Source organism: Leptonychotes weddellii, chromosome 5 (genome assembly GCF_054177405.1).
Source record: "Leptonychotes weddellii isolate Sample4059 chromosome 5, ASM5417740v2, whole genome shotgun sequence".
Taxonomy (NCBI): domain Eukaryota; kingdom Metazoa; phylum Chordata; class Mammalia; order Carnivora; family Phocidae; genus Leptonychotes; species Leptonychotes weddellii.
Window position 1 is genome coordinate 156,211,364 of NC_138373.1, and position 16,934 is coordinate 156,228,297.

The 16,934-nt window shown below is 35.8% G+C and overlaps 1 protein-coding gene across 1 annotated transcript in view; it reads right to left on the minus strand.

Moving 5' to 3' along the window:
• Positions 1-16,934, minus strand: part of SMC1B (structural maintenance of chromosomes 1B) — a 63,621-nt gene that overhangs the window by 36,319 nt on the left and 10,368 nt on the right. Inside the window, exons 3-11 of the mRNA XM_081822644.1 lie at positions 15,698-15,810; positions 15,405-15,608; positions 12,736-12,974; positions 10,556-10,814; positions 9,411-9,551; positions 5,908-5,990; positions 5,119-5,326; positions 2,498-2,683; positions 955-1,134 (exon numbers count right to left, since the gene is read on the minus strand). Coding sequence (XP_081678770.1) covers positions 955-1,134; positions 2,498-2,683; positions 5,119-5,326; positions 5,908-5,990; positions 9,411-9,551; positions 10,556-10,814; positions 12,736-12,974; positions 15,405-15,608; positions 15,698-15,810 — 1,613 coding nt within the window. The remainder of the gene's footprint in view (positions 1-954; positions 1,135-2,497; positions 2,684-5,118; positions 5,327-5,907; positions 5,991-9,410; positions 9,552-10,555; positions 10,815-12,735; positions 12,975-15,404; positions 15,609-15,697; positions 15,811-16,934) is intronic.

A 16,934-nucleotide genomic window follows, 5' to 3' on the forward strand; every position in this document is an offset into this window, starting at 1 on the left:
TATTATTTCCCCAATTTTATTTTATTATTATTTTTAAAGATTTTACTTATTTATCTGACCGAGAGATAGAGAGCACAAGTAGGCAGAGTGGCAGGCAGAGGGAGAGGGAGAAGCAGGCTCCCCACTGAGCAGGGAGCCGGACTCAGGGCTCGATCCCAGGACGCTGGGATCATGACCTGGGCCAAAGGCAGACACCTAACAACTGAGCCACCCAGGCGCCCCTATTTCCCCAATTTTAGATGAGACAGTTAGAAATGTAGAGATTAGCCTTAGGTCATGTGATTAATTACTAAGTAGCATCACCAGTCTTACCTCATACCTTATGATCTTGGATACTAGGTTATACTTCACAAATGCAGTTAAAAAAAAAAAAAAGTCAAGTAATTTGAGGAATTTAACATTGCTTAACTAAATACAACTATTCGACTAAGTAAAACAGTATTTTTTAAATCAAAATCATTCCCTTGAGGTTAGGATTCAGTAACCTCATTTCAACTGTGCTGTTTTTATAACTTTAAATGTGTTAAAACCTTGAACATGTAAAAGGATAGTGTCTGCATTAAGCTAGGGAAGAACTAAAATAAATACCTAAAATCTTTCTCCTGGTATTCAGAAACACATGCATTATATTGTGAATGCCAGGAAAAATCAGAGATTCACCAAGAACATTTATTGCATATCAAGTAAAAAAAAATTAACTGCTTTAGACTATGATTACAACAAATCTAATTTCCAAAATATAATTTATGATGATGGGGAATACTATAGAAATTAATTCTTTGAAAACTCAACTGATATAACAACCACTAAAGCCATAACTGTCTTAGGTTCTACATTGGTTTTCCTTCTAAAAGAGAGCATATGAAAGTGTATATAGATATTTGTGTGTGTATAGTATGCTAGTCTTATAAATACTGCTTCAAGTTATCCCAAAGTATGATGTAAGCCTCTTACTTTCCGTCTCTCAGGTCCACCGAATGCAATATGCCTTGCTTCTTCCACAGTCTCACAGACAAGGCCATTTCCACATACAAACTGAATTACTTTCTTCAGCTGAGGAAACTGAGTCTTTATGACATCAATCACCATTTTACAGCCTTTAATCTCCCTTAATCTTTCATTGATTGGCTTGATCTAAAAGGTTAAAAAATACTTGGTATATTAGATACACTAAAATAAAAACCAAATAGTACATCCTCAAAAAGCATAAATAAACATAACAGCAAAAAAATTTAACAGTACGTACTTATATATAATAATATTTTGACAAGAAACTGATGAACTATATATCCCAACAGTGGCTCATGTAACATTTAAAGAAAATATACTTCAAGACATAATTTCCAGATTCAACTCTGCCACCGACCAGTTAGGACAAAGCAATGCACGAGCAATACTCTCAAAATTAGAAAGTCTAGTGGGAGATAATACCCATTTACGTATGTGTCAAAAGAGTGGCACTTCATGGAACTCAGAAAATCATTTTAGGCTTAAATGACCAGGAAAGCCTTCAGACCTTCTTTGACATGACTTCTAAGCTGAGTTTGTAAATAGAAAAAAAAAAAAAATGTGTCTGCAATGATTACTGAAGAAAAGCAAGAATGACCTCATTTTTATGAGAAGAAACCAGTGAGAACTAATGACAAGCAGGACTGAGAGTTAAATGCAGGGCAGTCCAGTCTAGGGCACAAGCTCTAACCACTGCTGCTCAGGGTCTTGAAACTGGACCAAGTGGAGCATTTTCTTTAGTAGGCAATAAAAAAACCAGTAAAGGACACCAGCTATGATAAAGGCAAAGTTCCTGCTGCAGTAATTTATTCTGGATACTTTAAGGCCTCTCAATACATACCTTAAGGCCCCAAATTTAGTCTGTTCCACCACGGGCTGATATGTGTTTACTGCAATGTATGTAAATCTGTGATTGTGTATTTAACAGTTGAGACCCACGGTTGGCATTTCATGGACACACCATATGTCTTAACTGTTCCTCCAGTTTGCTATAGAACAAAATAAATTGCTGGCTAGTAGGCAGGGTGGTATACTGCTAGAGTAACGTCCTCAAAATCAAGTAGAATTACGGCAAAACTGAATTAGGAAGAAATGATATTAAATCAAGAATCACTATTCTTGGGGCGCCTGGGTGGCTCAGTTGGTTAAGCGTCTACCTTCGGCTCAGGTCATGATCCCGGGGTCCTGGGATCGAGTCCCACATTGGGCTCCCTGCTCAGTGGGGAGCCTGCTTCTCCCTCTCCTCTGCCCCTGTCCCCCTTGCTCATGTTCTCTTGCTCTCTCTCCCTCAAATAAATAAAAATCTTTTAAGAAAAAAATAATTACTATTCTTTGCCTACCAATACATTAACACCCATTTGAATGACTAACTGGCATCCAAGCTATGATTTTTTTCAATTGCTACTATAGTTTTAGGCAATAAAGACATACTTTAAAAGACAAGATTTTATCACTAAGTGCTTATTTAATAAGCATTAAAATTTCTTACATCAAGGTAATCTAGAGCAAGGAATGTCTCTGGTTCAGCTCTTTCTTCCTTCAGAAATCGAATACAATCTTTTGCTACCTTTTCAGAGGCTACGACAATGGCAACCATGTACCGGCCAAAAACTTTAGTAACAGCCAGCTGGTATTTCTTATGAATAGGATGACAGAGGTCAAGTAGTCTTCCAAACTTAACAGGTTTCCAAAAAAGAGAAAAACAAACACATTACTGAGGAACATATAATTCATTGTTTCTTATGTAACAAGGCACAATAGACCAAAAACTAATTTTATAAAATTATAAACCTATTTGAACAGAGTCTTATTCAAATGGACATAGGTTTCATCATGAAGTATCCATTTCGGTGTAGCACTTCATGTAAGAAAAGAGTAGTGTGGAGGGATTAGCCTTACCAAAGTATTAAAATATTTTACAAGGCTATGATAATAGTATTCATCCACTCTCTTAGTTATTAAATAAGAATTAATGAGGCACCTACTACATGCAGATACTCAGCTAGACAGTGTGTGAACATTATTGAACATAATAGACACTCTGACCTCACCAAGCTTTCAGTCTAGTAGGGAAGAAAGATATAAATAATTTCAAGCACGTACAAAATAGAGCAATAATACAATGATAAAGCACAAAATGCTCTGAGAGTTTGTAACAGGGACCAGGCTGACTTGAAAAGTCAGGGGAATCTTCCTATGAAGAAATGTTATCTGAGGTCTGAAGACTGGTCAAAAATTAGACTGAACATCAATACCTTTACTAGAAAATGTCAGAAGGTCAACCATCCTGTATCAATGCTCCCCAGAATACCTGAAGATTCAATTTTACATCTTTCTACTCTTTCTTCATTTGATAGGTTCTACTTCAGGAATACGAATTTCTTTATGATAGACCATCATTGTCTTTAATATTTACTCTCCTGCTCTTTGTTTTTTCCTTCTCCATTCACCTGTGATTAATTCAAATCTTTCTTCTAGGTCAGTAATTTGATTTTCATCTGTGTAACCCATTCTCCTTGCTACTTGCAATTTATTAGTTCAGTAATATTGTTTGTTCTTGATTTGTTTTCATAGCTCTACATTTTACTTTTTATTTTGTTTTAGCTCATATGTGAATCTGGTTTTATGAATTCAAGCTCTTATTAAATTGTCCATAGCACAAATTACTTATGGGGGATTTTGTTCTGTAACCTTCTCCCAGACTAGGCTCTTAGACTTCTAAGTGCTTTTTAAATTACTCTTTCTCTTTATTGTCATGTGGACCTATAGCTAACATATTGATTCTTTTCACCTTGCTTATGTTTAAGGTGGGCAGCTCTGTTCAGACCTTGAAGTTGCTGTGGTGGATAACTGTTTTGATTGCCTCACCTAGAACTGAGACAGTAATTTCCTCTGAGCAACAGGTGATGGAATAAATATGTTCTGATCTATTTCCTAGCATCTCAGGGCTTGGAGGACAGGAGCAAGTGAGAGCTGAATTGAGGCTGTGTGTATCTTTTGTTTGAATACCTGTTTCACTCTTTCTTCTGAGTTTTTCCTTACCAAGTTTCCTCTACCATGGGAGAGGAGGGAAAATCCCATTTTTGGGAAAGGGCTTTGAATTGGCCTTCACTTCCACTTAAGAACATCAGAGGTACATGTTCCTTGATTCACCAGTTTTTTAACCAAAGGAAGCAAATACATATGTGTTTGCTTCCTGCTAGATTAAGGAATACTTAATCTAGGTGAGAATTCTCAGAAAGTAATCAATTTGTTAGTTTTCCTTCTGCAGAATTAAGAACAAGAAATGTTATCATTTAATCTTTTTTTTTTTTAATCTATCACCATTTTCTAAAGTTCTGGCATTAGATGTAATAGCCATTTCCTTCTTTGGTTGTTAAACTCATTTTTAAAACTAGTTTTGCCATTTTCTTTGGTATTGGGGGGAAGGATTCTGTGACCCAGGCTTACTCCTTCATCACGATCTAGAAGTCAAGACCAGTTTCAAAACAGTTCAAGTGGCTAACAGTATCAAAAGTTAAAGCAGGCCCTCATAAACTAAGGACGGCAACTGGAGTTAATGACATGAGAGTCAGATGCCACAACCCTAATGCCAGAGGAAATAATTCTGTGAAGTTGACACCCCAAGCAATAGGTTAGATATTGCTGTATTTGAGTTGATAAAATACATTAGCAGAAGTGGATACACAATCAGCTTTACAGAATAAAAATTCATTGTTTCAAAAGTATGCCAATGATGTCTACTGAAAAAATATTTTTAAAAAATTGAAACCATGAAGAACTTGCAGTTTGAGGCTATCTGCCTGGGGTGGGGGGGCAGACTATTTTATGGCACCCCTATTCTTTGGGGATACTGGTTGTAACTTGGACTTTCTGGGTAATACGTTCACATCAATGTTTCTCTCCAATAATTACTTATCTATAGACACTACTGGAAATTATTTAAATTATGTTGCAATTATTTACTATTATGTTTTGAATATAATAATCAAACACAAAACTAAAAGATTTCTGAAATAATTCTGCTTCCTAAAAATGGTAACATTTTTAATCCCAAATAAGAAAGCTTATTAGCCTTTTTGTTTCAATTAACTATTCATTTCTAATTACCACAGAATCTGGGTAAAGTCTTTTAAGGTGCTCCAGAACCTCTGCTCTCTTTTGCTGACGGTTCCCCTCATGGCTATCAATTCCGGCATTCTGCAATTCACTTTTAATAAGATTCAATTCTTCATTAACTTCAGACATTCGTGATTTTGTGTTTTCAATTTCACCCACTAGGGTTTCCTCTTGCTGTTTTTTCTCTTTCAAGCAATCCCTACATAATAATAACAACAAATTGCATAGCAAAAAAAAAAAACAACAAAATTTAATTACAAGATACATTCCATTGTGGTCTAGCATCTCAGGGGAACAGAATAGTGCTTATCAAATTTAAATGATGAAAAATACAATAAAATAAGCCTAGCACCAGACATGGTCAAAGAGATTTTGATCATTCTTGGTTGGTCCAGAAGATACATTTTTCTGAATACTGAGAAAGTAAGGACAGATCGCTATAACCAGAGCAGTCATTGTGGGCTTAGTGATAAGTAAATGGCAATGAAAAATAAAAGTTCTGGTGGTAGGATACTTAGGTCATATCAGCTTTCGTGTCTTAACTTTTACTATAAAATATCAATACCAAAATTTCACCACTTGAAAGTTTGTATTTTCAAAACTTAAATATTGTATTTACTATGTGGTTAAGTATAATTTTTAATTATCTACAATGAAATGAAAAAAAAAATGGAGGAGTGAGAACATTAGGATACAGTCAGTGGAAGCTTTCATTTCATGAATATCCCACAAACATACCAGACCCTTGAGACATGAGAAAGCCATAAGAACTGTACCCACATGCATGTTTTTGTATACTCCTCCAACTTCTCTATTCGTTTTTTATGATCTTCTATCTGTTCTTTTATTTGTTTTAGATTTTCCTAAAATAGGAAAAAAAGCCATAAAACCAGTATCAGCAACTCCAAACAAAATTATTTTTCACTATTCCTAGAAATTACTATAGAATTGTAAGGTGTTCTAAATTTGAAGCATATCAAATATAACCTTATGAAAACACTCGTAAGAGTGTTTTCTCTCTCTCAAAAAATAAAATAAATAAATGGGCTTTGCTGAAGAAAATGTAAAAGGCCAGGGTCATCATCATACAGAGAAGTGTGTCAAGGCCTGGGTATTCTGCTCAATACATAATAGGGGATAATCAGACTGTCTTGGTACCAGGCATGCTGGATTTGAGATGCCAGTTGTCTGGGAAAAACCAAACACTGCCCAGCACCTAGTGACCTCAGGTGCTGTGGAAAGTTAAGCTCCTCCTGTCCCAGAAGGGAGTCACCAGTCCTGTGGGAAACTGAGTATGGGTACAGATTTCTCCATCTCTCTCCAACCTGACATGTTATTCTTCTTCTACTAACATTTTTGTACTCAAAAGACAACTGCAACTCAACCACCACTTACTGACATCTAAATACAAGGTTTACAATGGACAGTTATAAATCCTGCCTTTAAGAAGCTTCCAGTCTAGTAGAATGGTACCAATTAACTGCTTTTTCTTCAATCTGATAAGAGCCCTTAGATATAGATTATATATATAGGTATAGATATAGAATAAACACAATGGGTGATTAGATGAGGAAGAAATTATATTCAGGTTTTTGGTGGGGAGAAAAAGCGGGCCAGAGAAGGCTTTGTGGTGTGGTGTGGTGTGGTCGCTACAGAATTTAACAGGTAAAGATGAGTAGGTTTTTCCAAAACTAGCATGGACAAAGGCAAAAATGTACAATGAGTATTTGCTGAAATCCGTGTATAATTTTATAATGTGACACTAACTATACAAGTGTTTTAAAAGTAGTTACTGCTCTGGTACTACATCTGTTTTTATCCCTTCACAAAATGTCCTCTCTTCCACTCGTGATTATCAAATAGTTCACCTTTCCTACTTGTTCGCATTTTCATCCACCAACTCACAACAAGACTAAAATGAGATGCAGTGCAGTGTAGGGGTTGAGACTTACTCTGGAGACAGAGTGTTTGGAACCAAAATCCAGCTCCTCCACTTACCAATTCAGTCAAGTTAACTATCTTGTGCCTTGATTTCCTTCATCTGTGAAATTCATTAGGTCGACAAATATTTATTGATTCTCTGCTCTAGATAAGGAACTATTCCAGACACTTGGGATGTATCAGTGAACAAAACAGACAAAGATCCCTGCTTTGTGGAGTTTACATTCTAAAGGGGGGAGGCAGACAAATATAATATGTAAATTAAATTGTGTGCTAGGATAAATGCTATTGGAGAAACAGAGCCGGGGCAAGGGGAGCTGAAGTGCAGCGGGGACTATAATTTTAAACAGGGCAGTCAGGGTAGGCCTCATTGAGAAGGCAACATTTGAACAGAGACTTGCAGGAAATGAGGGAGTTAAAAATGAAGAAACGTAGGGAAAGCATGTTCCAAGCAGAGGAATAACCCGTGCAAAGGCCCAAAGGCAGAAATATGTCTGATATGTTCCAGAGGCCAGTACAGCTAGATCACAGGGAATAAGAGGAGATTTGAAAGGTTAATTGGGGTGGGAGAGGTGAACAAATCAGGTAGGTCTATGCAGGGCACTCAAGAACCTTGACTTAAACTTTATGTATGATGGTGAGGCACTGGAGGACTTAAAAAAGAGCAAGTTTCATGATCTGACTTAGATATTAAAACCATTTCTTTGGTACAGTGCCGAGACTTGTTGTGGAGGAGATAAGAATGGAAACAGGGAAACCTAGCAGGCTACCACAGTGGTCTAAACAAACAAACAAAAAGATGGTGACTTGGAACTGCAGCAGTGGAGAGAAGTGATATGATTTTTGGTATACTTTGAGGGTGGAGCCAGCAGAATTTCCTAAAAGAGGCAAAAATGGACTCCAAGTTTTCTAGTCTGAGCAACCAGTCAGATTGAATTGTCATCACATAAAATGAGAAAGATCATGTGTGGGAAGCATTTGAGTGTGAAGATCAGAAGGTCAGCTTGGGATTTAAGTTTGAGGTATCTATTCAACATCCAGATGCTGACAAAGCAGCTGGATGTATGAGGTTGTGAGCAAGAAATACAAATCTGGGAGTCATCAGCAGATGATATTTAAAGCTATGAGAATATAGATCACCAAGGCAGAGAATGTAGAAAAGAGGAAAAACCAGGATGAGAACATAATAATACTAATATCTACTTCATAAAATTATTTGAGGATTAAATACATTGGGTTCATAGCAGGGCTGTAAACATGGTATATACACGATCTGTACAAATAAACACTATATTATAGTATTATTGCTGTTATCTCTGGAAAATGTCAGACCTGTTTCCAGAGACATATTTCATTTTGACATCCCAGTCCTCAGCTTCTTCATCTCTACTCTAGAGCAAATACCTACTCTATAGTATTGTGAGACATATAGGAGCTAATGAATGCAAAGTGCCTAGCAAAGTAATCAATAAACATTTTTCCTCTAAATTCCAAATATCCACATATAAATCAAATGTATATATAATTCAGAACCATTTCCCTTTACAATTCTTATCAGAAATGGTCCTGTTTTCAGGATGGCCCACTGACTCCATAAAGTATCACAAGTTGTTATTACTGTTGAATGCCTCAGTAATAATTTTATAGGCCAATTCTCAGTCTTTGGAAAAGGAGGTCAGGAGGCATAGAGGGAAAGACCAACTACTTCACATATCATCACACTCCCTTTCGTCTTGTTCAACCTGCCCATCTCTATGAGGTAGACACATCTGTCCTCATCATACACATGAAGAAATCAAAGCTCAGAGAAGTTAAATACTTTAGTTATTTCTCAAGATTACACAGGTCAGTGACAGAACAAGACTGGCAGGAAACCAGGTCTGCCTTACTCAGGGTGGGGAACAGGATCATGCTGTCTTGCTGGTCACTTCCCGTGTAGAGCATCAAACTCCTCTTGGGCTGTGTCCTTAATGTTTCCATAGGACTCTGCATTCACCTCTATTATGATACTTGTTTTTTCCCTTTATCTATCCTCCTCCTCACCTTACTGGACTAAAATACATCTAAGAACAAAAGCTGTATGGTCTGCCCTTGCCCGTCACTGCACAGATGTGTAGAAAATGCTTACCAATTACATGAAAGAAAGCACTGTCTACTCCTACCTTAGACCATGATAAAAGAGCACCTGAATGGTACTAAGCAGCAAAACAGGGAATCCAGAATTTTTTAAAATTAATTGCTTATGTCTAGTGTAAATCAATTTATATACTGAAAACTGATATGAAAAGAGAATAAAATTTCATTGAAATAGTTTCCAGTCATGACTGCACAAACCAAGGTACCTGAACTTCTCCATGCCTCCTCTTTTCAAACGCCAGTCTTTCTTTGTCAGTCTTCTGTTCCCACTGCAACTTTTTCAGCTGTTGGGTCATTATAGCCACTTTCTTTCTCACTTGTTCCTTAAGTTCTTTGTAATGTTCCAGCTGTATAAGGAGCATTTAAATATTACTAACTCACATAAGAAGCATGAGAGGAAGTTTTTAAGATACTATTTACTAGCAGATAATTAATCTTATCAAAAGTTTTATATAAATTAGATGATAGTTTGCCATCTTCTGCAGGTAAGATAATATGAACCCAAAATGAACCTCTTCTTCTTTAAAACTGCTTAGAAAGATAAATATTCTTCATCTCTACCCTAGAGCAAATACCTACTCTATAGTATTGTGAGACACATAGAAGCTAAAATAAGGTATTCAAAACCAACTTTATAATGTCTCTGTAAGAAATTCTTAGAAGAGAAAGGAGATTAAAACTCACTAATAGTCCAAAAGCAAGAGGAGTTCAGATAAAATTACATCTTTTGTTTATATAGTCACAGTTATTTTAGTATATATATTGTGATGTAAGATTATCATAAAATTAATGAAAAATAAATGATAAAAAAATTCAGTTGAGAGACTTTCAAAAACTCTGAATTACAAATTCTTGCATATCTACTACTAATTTATTATAATTAAACCTTACATACCAAATTGGATATTAATTCACCACCACATTTAAACCACCTCAAATAATCAACTTCCCTCCTGCCAATTAAGCAGTCATGTTTCTTCAAAGCCACATATATCTGATTTTTAAGTTTTTATAATATTCATAAGGAAAAAATTATTACATTAAAAACATAAGAACATAATTACCTAATTTTTTTACAAAATGATACCAGGTAGTCTTGTTGAAGTATTTGCTATGACTTTAATTAACTCACAAATGTTATAATGCCATCTAATCTTATAAAGTAAAAATAGCCTAGTCTATAAAGATTAAGTTTAGACTCCGAATATAGACTGAAAATTTTCAACCCCCATAATTTAGATGAGGATTGTCTGAGGATAATCTCTCAAAATATCAGATAACGTTCTTTAAATTGTTTCTAAGAAGCTGAAATTATAGAAATGAAAATTTTCTCATTTGTTGACTTGTTCACCTGACTGGCTTCTAGTTCAATGTCTCGCCCCTTGTATAAGATTTCTTCCTCAACCTGCTTTTCAAAACTTCTCCATGCACCATCTAAATCAACCAGCTCTGTCTCCAGGGCTTTTATGTCATCTTCCTGTTTAGAACACTGTTTCTCACTGTCCTTTATTGATTTCTTAGCCACGTCTAATTTCTTGAGGTGGTGAGAAGTGTTTTCTTTGGCTTTAATGTATTGAGGCCTTTTCTGATTTAAAAGTGCTTCAAGAGATCTAAAAAGAAAATAAAGTTTGCTTTAAAGTAAATTAAATCTATACTATATAAAGGAAGGAAGTTCTTTTGATCAAATCATACATTTAAAAATAAATTCTAAAAATTAACTTTTAGAGACTGTAAGCAGATCAGTGGTTTCCAGAGGAGGGGCTGGTGGTGGGGGTGGGGGGTTGGGGGACTGAATAGGTGGAGCACAGGGGAATTATCTGAGTGGTAAGCTACTCTGTATGATACTATAATAGTGGACATATGACATCATGCATTTGTCAAAACCTATAGAACTTTATAGCACCAAGAGTGAAGCTTAATGTAATGTGTGCAAATTAGAAAAGCTCACTTAGGAGGTCAAGGGATCCTAGATGGAATATAACCAAAGCATCTACTACATTACCAATGTATGAAACCACCTTACTGAAGGGGGTGGGGAGAAAAGTGCTAACCTAAATAACTTTGAAAATGAGTCACGTCTATAAAACTAAAACAAAAGGAATTGTACATAGGCATTATACTCTAGTTGCTAAAGTTGATCCCCATGAGGATATGTGTTAACAATTCTGGTACTGCTATGTATGATTACTGGAATTGAAAATGAACAGCAAAGGGTAAGATTTCATCCTTTTTGATGGCTGAATAATATTCCATTGTGTATATATACCACATCATCTTTATCCATTCATCTGTTGATCGCCATCTGGGCTTCTTTCCATAGTTTGGCTATTATGGACATTGCTGCTATAAACATTGGGGTGCAGGTGCCCCTTCGGATCACTACATTTGTATCCTTTGGGTAAATACCTAGTAGTGCAATTGCTGGGTCGTAGGGTAGCTCTAGATGAAACTAGATGAAACTGGAGGGTATTATGCTAAGCGAAATAAGTTGGCCAGACAAAGACAATTATCATATGGTTTCACTCATATGTGGAATTTAAGAAACAAAACAGAGGATCATAGGGGAAGGGAGGGAAAAATAAAATAAGACAAAACCAGAGAGGGAGAAAAACCATAAGAGACTCTTAATCATAGGAAACAAACTGAGGGTTGCTGTAGGGGAGGTGGGTGGGGGAAGGAGTAACTGGGTGATGGGCATTAAGGAGGGCATGTGATGTAATGAACACGGGGTGTTATATGTAATTGATGAATAACTGAACTTTACATCTGAAACTAATGATACACTATATGTTAATTGAATTTAAATAAAATAAAATTTAAAAATAAAATAAAAAATAAAATGAACAGCAGAATGTGGAAGCCAGGTTTCTCGCTGTTGGAATGGAGGTTATAGGTAGGCAAGAGAAGGCCAAAATCAACAGTGGTATCAGTTTCATATTATCATGTATTATACAGATAGTACATCATATAACAGATTATCTGTTGACATTCCTGATGTGATGAGAATGACATTTTACTCCATGGCCTTCCTCCTCAAAATCCATAAACCTTACCTTTTTATGAAAAAACTACCAGACAAATCCAAATTGAGAGACATTCTACCAAAAAACCTGACCAATACACCTCAAAATTATCAAGGTCACCAAAAACAAGGAACGGCTGAGAAACTGTCATAGCCAAGAGGAGCTTAAGGAGACACGATGACTAAATGTAATGTGGTATGCTTGATCGGAAACGGGACACTGGGGAAAAATCAGAAAACATGAGTAAAGTATGGACTTTAGTTAATAGTAGTGTCTCAACACTGGTTCATGAATTCTGACAAATGTACCATCTTATTGTGAAAAGTAGGAGAAATTGAGTGTAGAGAATAGGGAACTCTTGTTATCTTTGTAATTTTTCTGTGTATCTAAAAGTATTTCAAAGTAAGTTTTTTTTAAAAAATCAACTTTCAAAGTGTCACTTATATTTTTATTTTTTCTACCAATATACATAAAATCCAGCTGTTAATAACTATTTTTAAAAACTCACTTTAATTCTTTTTCTGTTTGTTGTAGTTGTCTGGTTAGCATTCCATGTTCCTTCTTCTTGGCTTTCACTATGTTTTCATGACGAGAAAGAGACTCCTTTGTGACACTCAAGTCCCTACTCACACGCTCTAACTCAGTGTTCAGGAAATGAATTTTCCTCTCATTATGATATAGTTGGAAAAGCTGTAATTGTATCTTGTTCATTTTCAGTTCTTCAAGGAGACTCTGGTAACGTTCTGCCTATAAAACAGTACAATTCAACAACAGTTAAAAGGGAGTATACTTAAGGTGACTTTTCATAAACTCAACAATAGTACCAAAAAATGATCTCTAAGGAATTAAATTATTTATTATCTATTATTTATTATTCACAACTTATTAAATTTGTGAAATAAATTACTTATGTAATTAAGAAATAGTATTCTTGTCAAAAGTAGCATTATTTGGAGGTTTCTGGATACAGTTTTATAGTAAACCAGTAAACTAGTATATGATTTTATTTTCATATACTCAGTGGTAAGAACAATGAAGTGGCACCTGCTAACCTGGTCTTTGTCCCATTTCTGTCTTGACCTCAGAGTATGGCAAGTCCATTAATATTTCTGACATCAGCTTCCTAATATGTAAACTGAAGGAAGCTCTATGACTTGTAAGGTCCCTAGCAACTTTATTTTTATTTTTTAAAAGATATTTATTTGAGAGAGAGAGAGCACATGCACGAGTGCACCCACATGCGTGCAAGCTGAGGAAGTAGCAGAGGGAGAGGGAGAGAAGCAGATTCCCTGCTGAATGCAAGTCTGCGGAGGGGCTCAATCTCTTGACCCTGAGATCATGATAAATTCAAGGATTCCAGGTAAAATTCCTGCTATAAGATGTAATTTTTCTGTTAAGAGGAATATTACAATTCTAAAATATATGTAAAATGGAAGAATTTCCTTAGCATTTGTACAATTAATAAAGGAATAAAGGGCTGCTTTGAAGGGAAAGCTCCTAATCAACGATGTATTCCAATAGGTAAACAGCCATTTGCCATGACATTGTAAAAAATAGGAAATTCAATGATTCTAACTGTCCTCATAAAGTTTAAAGTTCTGCAACTCTACATTTCTATACACTGTTTCAGCACGTTATGAATATCATAGTCTTTCACTGACACCGTCCCTCTCCACTAACAAAACCAAGGATATACACACACATGTAAAAATACGAAGAAACAGAAACATCACAATGAGAAACACATCCACCTTTCAGTTAATTCTTCAAATATTAATGATTGCCTACTATGTGCCTGACCCTTGTTGCTGGGAATGTAGTAGAGAAGAGGATGGAAACACTCCCTGCTCACATCAGCACTTAAGCTAGTTGTTCTAATGGTGGGGGAGGGGGAATCAGAGAGTAAACAAGCAAACATGATAAACAAGATAATTTCATACAGCAATATATGTTACAAAAGAAACAAGAGGGTAATGCAATAGTACCAGGGAGGGGGTACCAACTTAGATTGGGGTATGGATAACAAATGCCTGCCTGAGACAATATCTTTTTAATGACAACTTGAATGAGAGAGTATTGGCCATGCAAATGTCAGGCACACAGCTATCTAGGCAGGGGAAACAGCCAAAGCTCTGAGCTCGAAGTGAGCCCATTATGTTCAATGAACAGTAAAGGTCAGTGGGTGGGAGAGTAGAGGAAACTAAAACTTGAGAGGTGGGTAGGGGCCATGTAAGTAGGCTGGGGAGGCAGACTAGACAGAAGCACTGCACTGATAGAGGTTTTATGCAAGAGAAAGACAGATTCTGATGTGCATTTGACAAAGATCACTCAAAAGTGCAAAAAATTATCAACCATAAATAAGGCACTATACTAGGCATTGTGAAGGGCACCAAGAAATACCATAGAAGAGTATCTGTAAAGTGTGTCTATGGCTTCTTAGAGGTTCCCAGTACCCTTTTAGGGAGCTCCTGAGGTCAAAACTCTTTTCATAATAACATTAAGACCTCATTTGGTTTTTTCATTGTGTTGACACCTGCACCAATGGTGGGTAAAGCTGCTAGGCTTTAACATAAATAAGGTTTGATATAGAAGTAGATAGGAGATTCTTCTATTAAGCCATATATTAAGGATATTATAAATATGTAAAACAATGTCACCTTTCTAATTAGTTTTAGAAAATGCAGTTATTTTTCATAAAAATGTCATTTATGTCAATGTATAATGTTTACTATCGTAATTTAATACTGACAGTTAAAATATATTCTTAAAATTTCTCAGTTTTAATTTCAAATATAATAAATATTGGTAGATATGACCCACATTAACACAAACTCTTCGGGGACCTTATAAATTTTTAAGAAAGTAAGCGGACAAGATCCAAAAGTTGAAAGCCTCTGTCATGTAAGATATAAACCCCTGAAGCTTATTTTTAGTCGTTAAATAACCAGACATTTTTGTGGTTGAGGTTGTACTGCCTATTAAGGAAAAAACAAAACAATAAAAAAAAACCAGTAGAAACTACATCAAAAAGTTTATTTTAAATGAATAGTGAGTGGGCTTTCTTTGTCTTACATTATTTTTACAACTTGTTAGTAATCCCAAGCCAATACCTAGCAATGCTAACAGACAGAAAGTCTTTGTATCCAAAACTTACTGGTTCCACCATCACAACCTTACCTCTTCTTTCTCTAATTTTGCGTGTTTGCGTTCTGAGGCTACATTTTTTTTCTTATTAAAATTAAACTGTGCATCCTCTTCAGCTTTCTGTAACTTTCTTTTCTTTTCCTCATATTCTCCTATAAGCTCTCCTGAAGTGCTGATTTCCTCAAAAAACTGGGTTCTTTCTTTGGGTTTTTTCATTGAAATCGATTCTACAGTTCCCTTTTAAAAACAGTAAAGCACATCAACATATAAAATATATGGATGTATTTTTAAAATCATGAATGAAATAAACTAGTACAGCTCCTTACCTGAAACACTAGACAGTTCCGTGCTTTGATTATTATGCCTATCTTTTCCAACTCAGCTATGTACACGGAACGACTCACTGGATTATCATCAAAATGAAATTCTGAGCATCCCCCTAAAATAAAAGAATAAAAACTATTATTGGAAGTATAAATACCAGACCTGTAACAACAACCTTTCAAAGTTTAGTAAAATTATTTTTCTTATTGAAGTGGTTAGTTATGCAATAACATACATGTTACTAATAAATGCATATAATTAGTCAACAAATATGCCAAGGAGTATTCTACAGCAGTGAACAAAATGGATGAAAGTGTGGATCTCAAGTTTATACCCCATGATGCAGACAGACAAAAATGAGATATGTAACTACAATAAATATCACATGAGAAAATGTTAGGTGGTAAGGAGAAAAAAGAGAGCTGGGAAGGGGATATGGAAGTCTCTGTGTATGGGGAACAGGCATTACAATTTTAAATAGGATGATGTTATGGTCTGAATGTTTGTGTCCCTTCTAAATTCATATGTAGAAATCCGAACCCCCAAAAGTGATGGTATTAGAAGGTGGGGCCTTTGGGAGGTGATTAAGTTGTGACTGTGGTACCCTCAGGGATGGGATTAATGGGTTTACAAAAGAGACCCCACAGAGCTCCCTAGTTCCTTCCACCAATGTGAGAACATAATGAGATGTCTGCAACCCAGAAGACAGCCCCTCATCAGACCATACTGGCGACCTGACCTTGGACTTCCTGCCTCCAGGACAGTGAGAAATAAATTTTTATTGTTTATAAGCTATTTGTTATAGCAGCACAAACAAAGACAGATGGGCTGGGAACAAGAACAAAACTGAGGCACCACACTTCTGATTTGAATATATGTTACAAAGCCACAGTAATCAAAACAGTATGGCACTGGCATAAAAACATAGAGACCAATGGAACAGAACAGAGAGTCCAGAAATACTGCATGATCTCACATACATGCGGAATCTAAAATAGTTAAACTCAGAGAAGCAGAGAATAGAATGGTGGATGCCAGAGACCAGGAGGAGAAAAAAACGGGGAGATGTTGGTCAAGGGTTACTAAGTTTCTGTTATGCAAGATGGTATGTTCTGGAGATCTAATGTATAGCAATGTGACTACTGTTAACAATACTGTATTATATACTTCAAATTTGCGATGAGGGTAGATCTTAGGTATTCTCACCACAAAAATACACACACATGCACATGCAAAGAA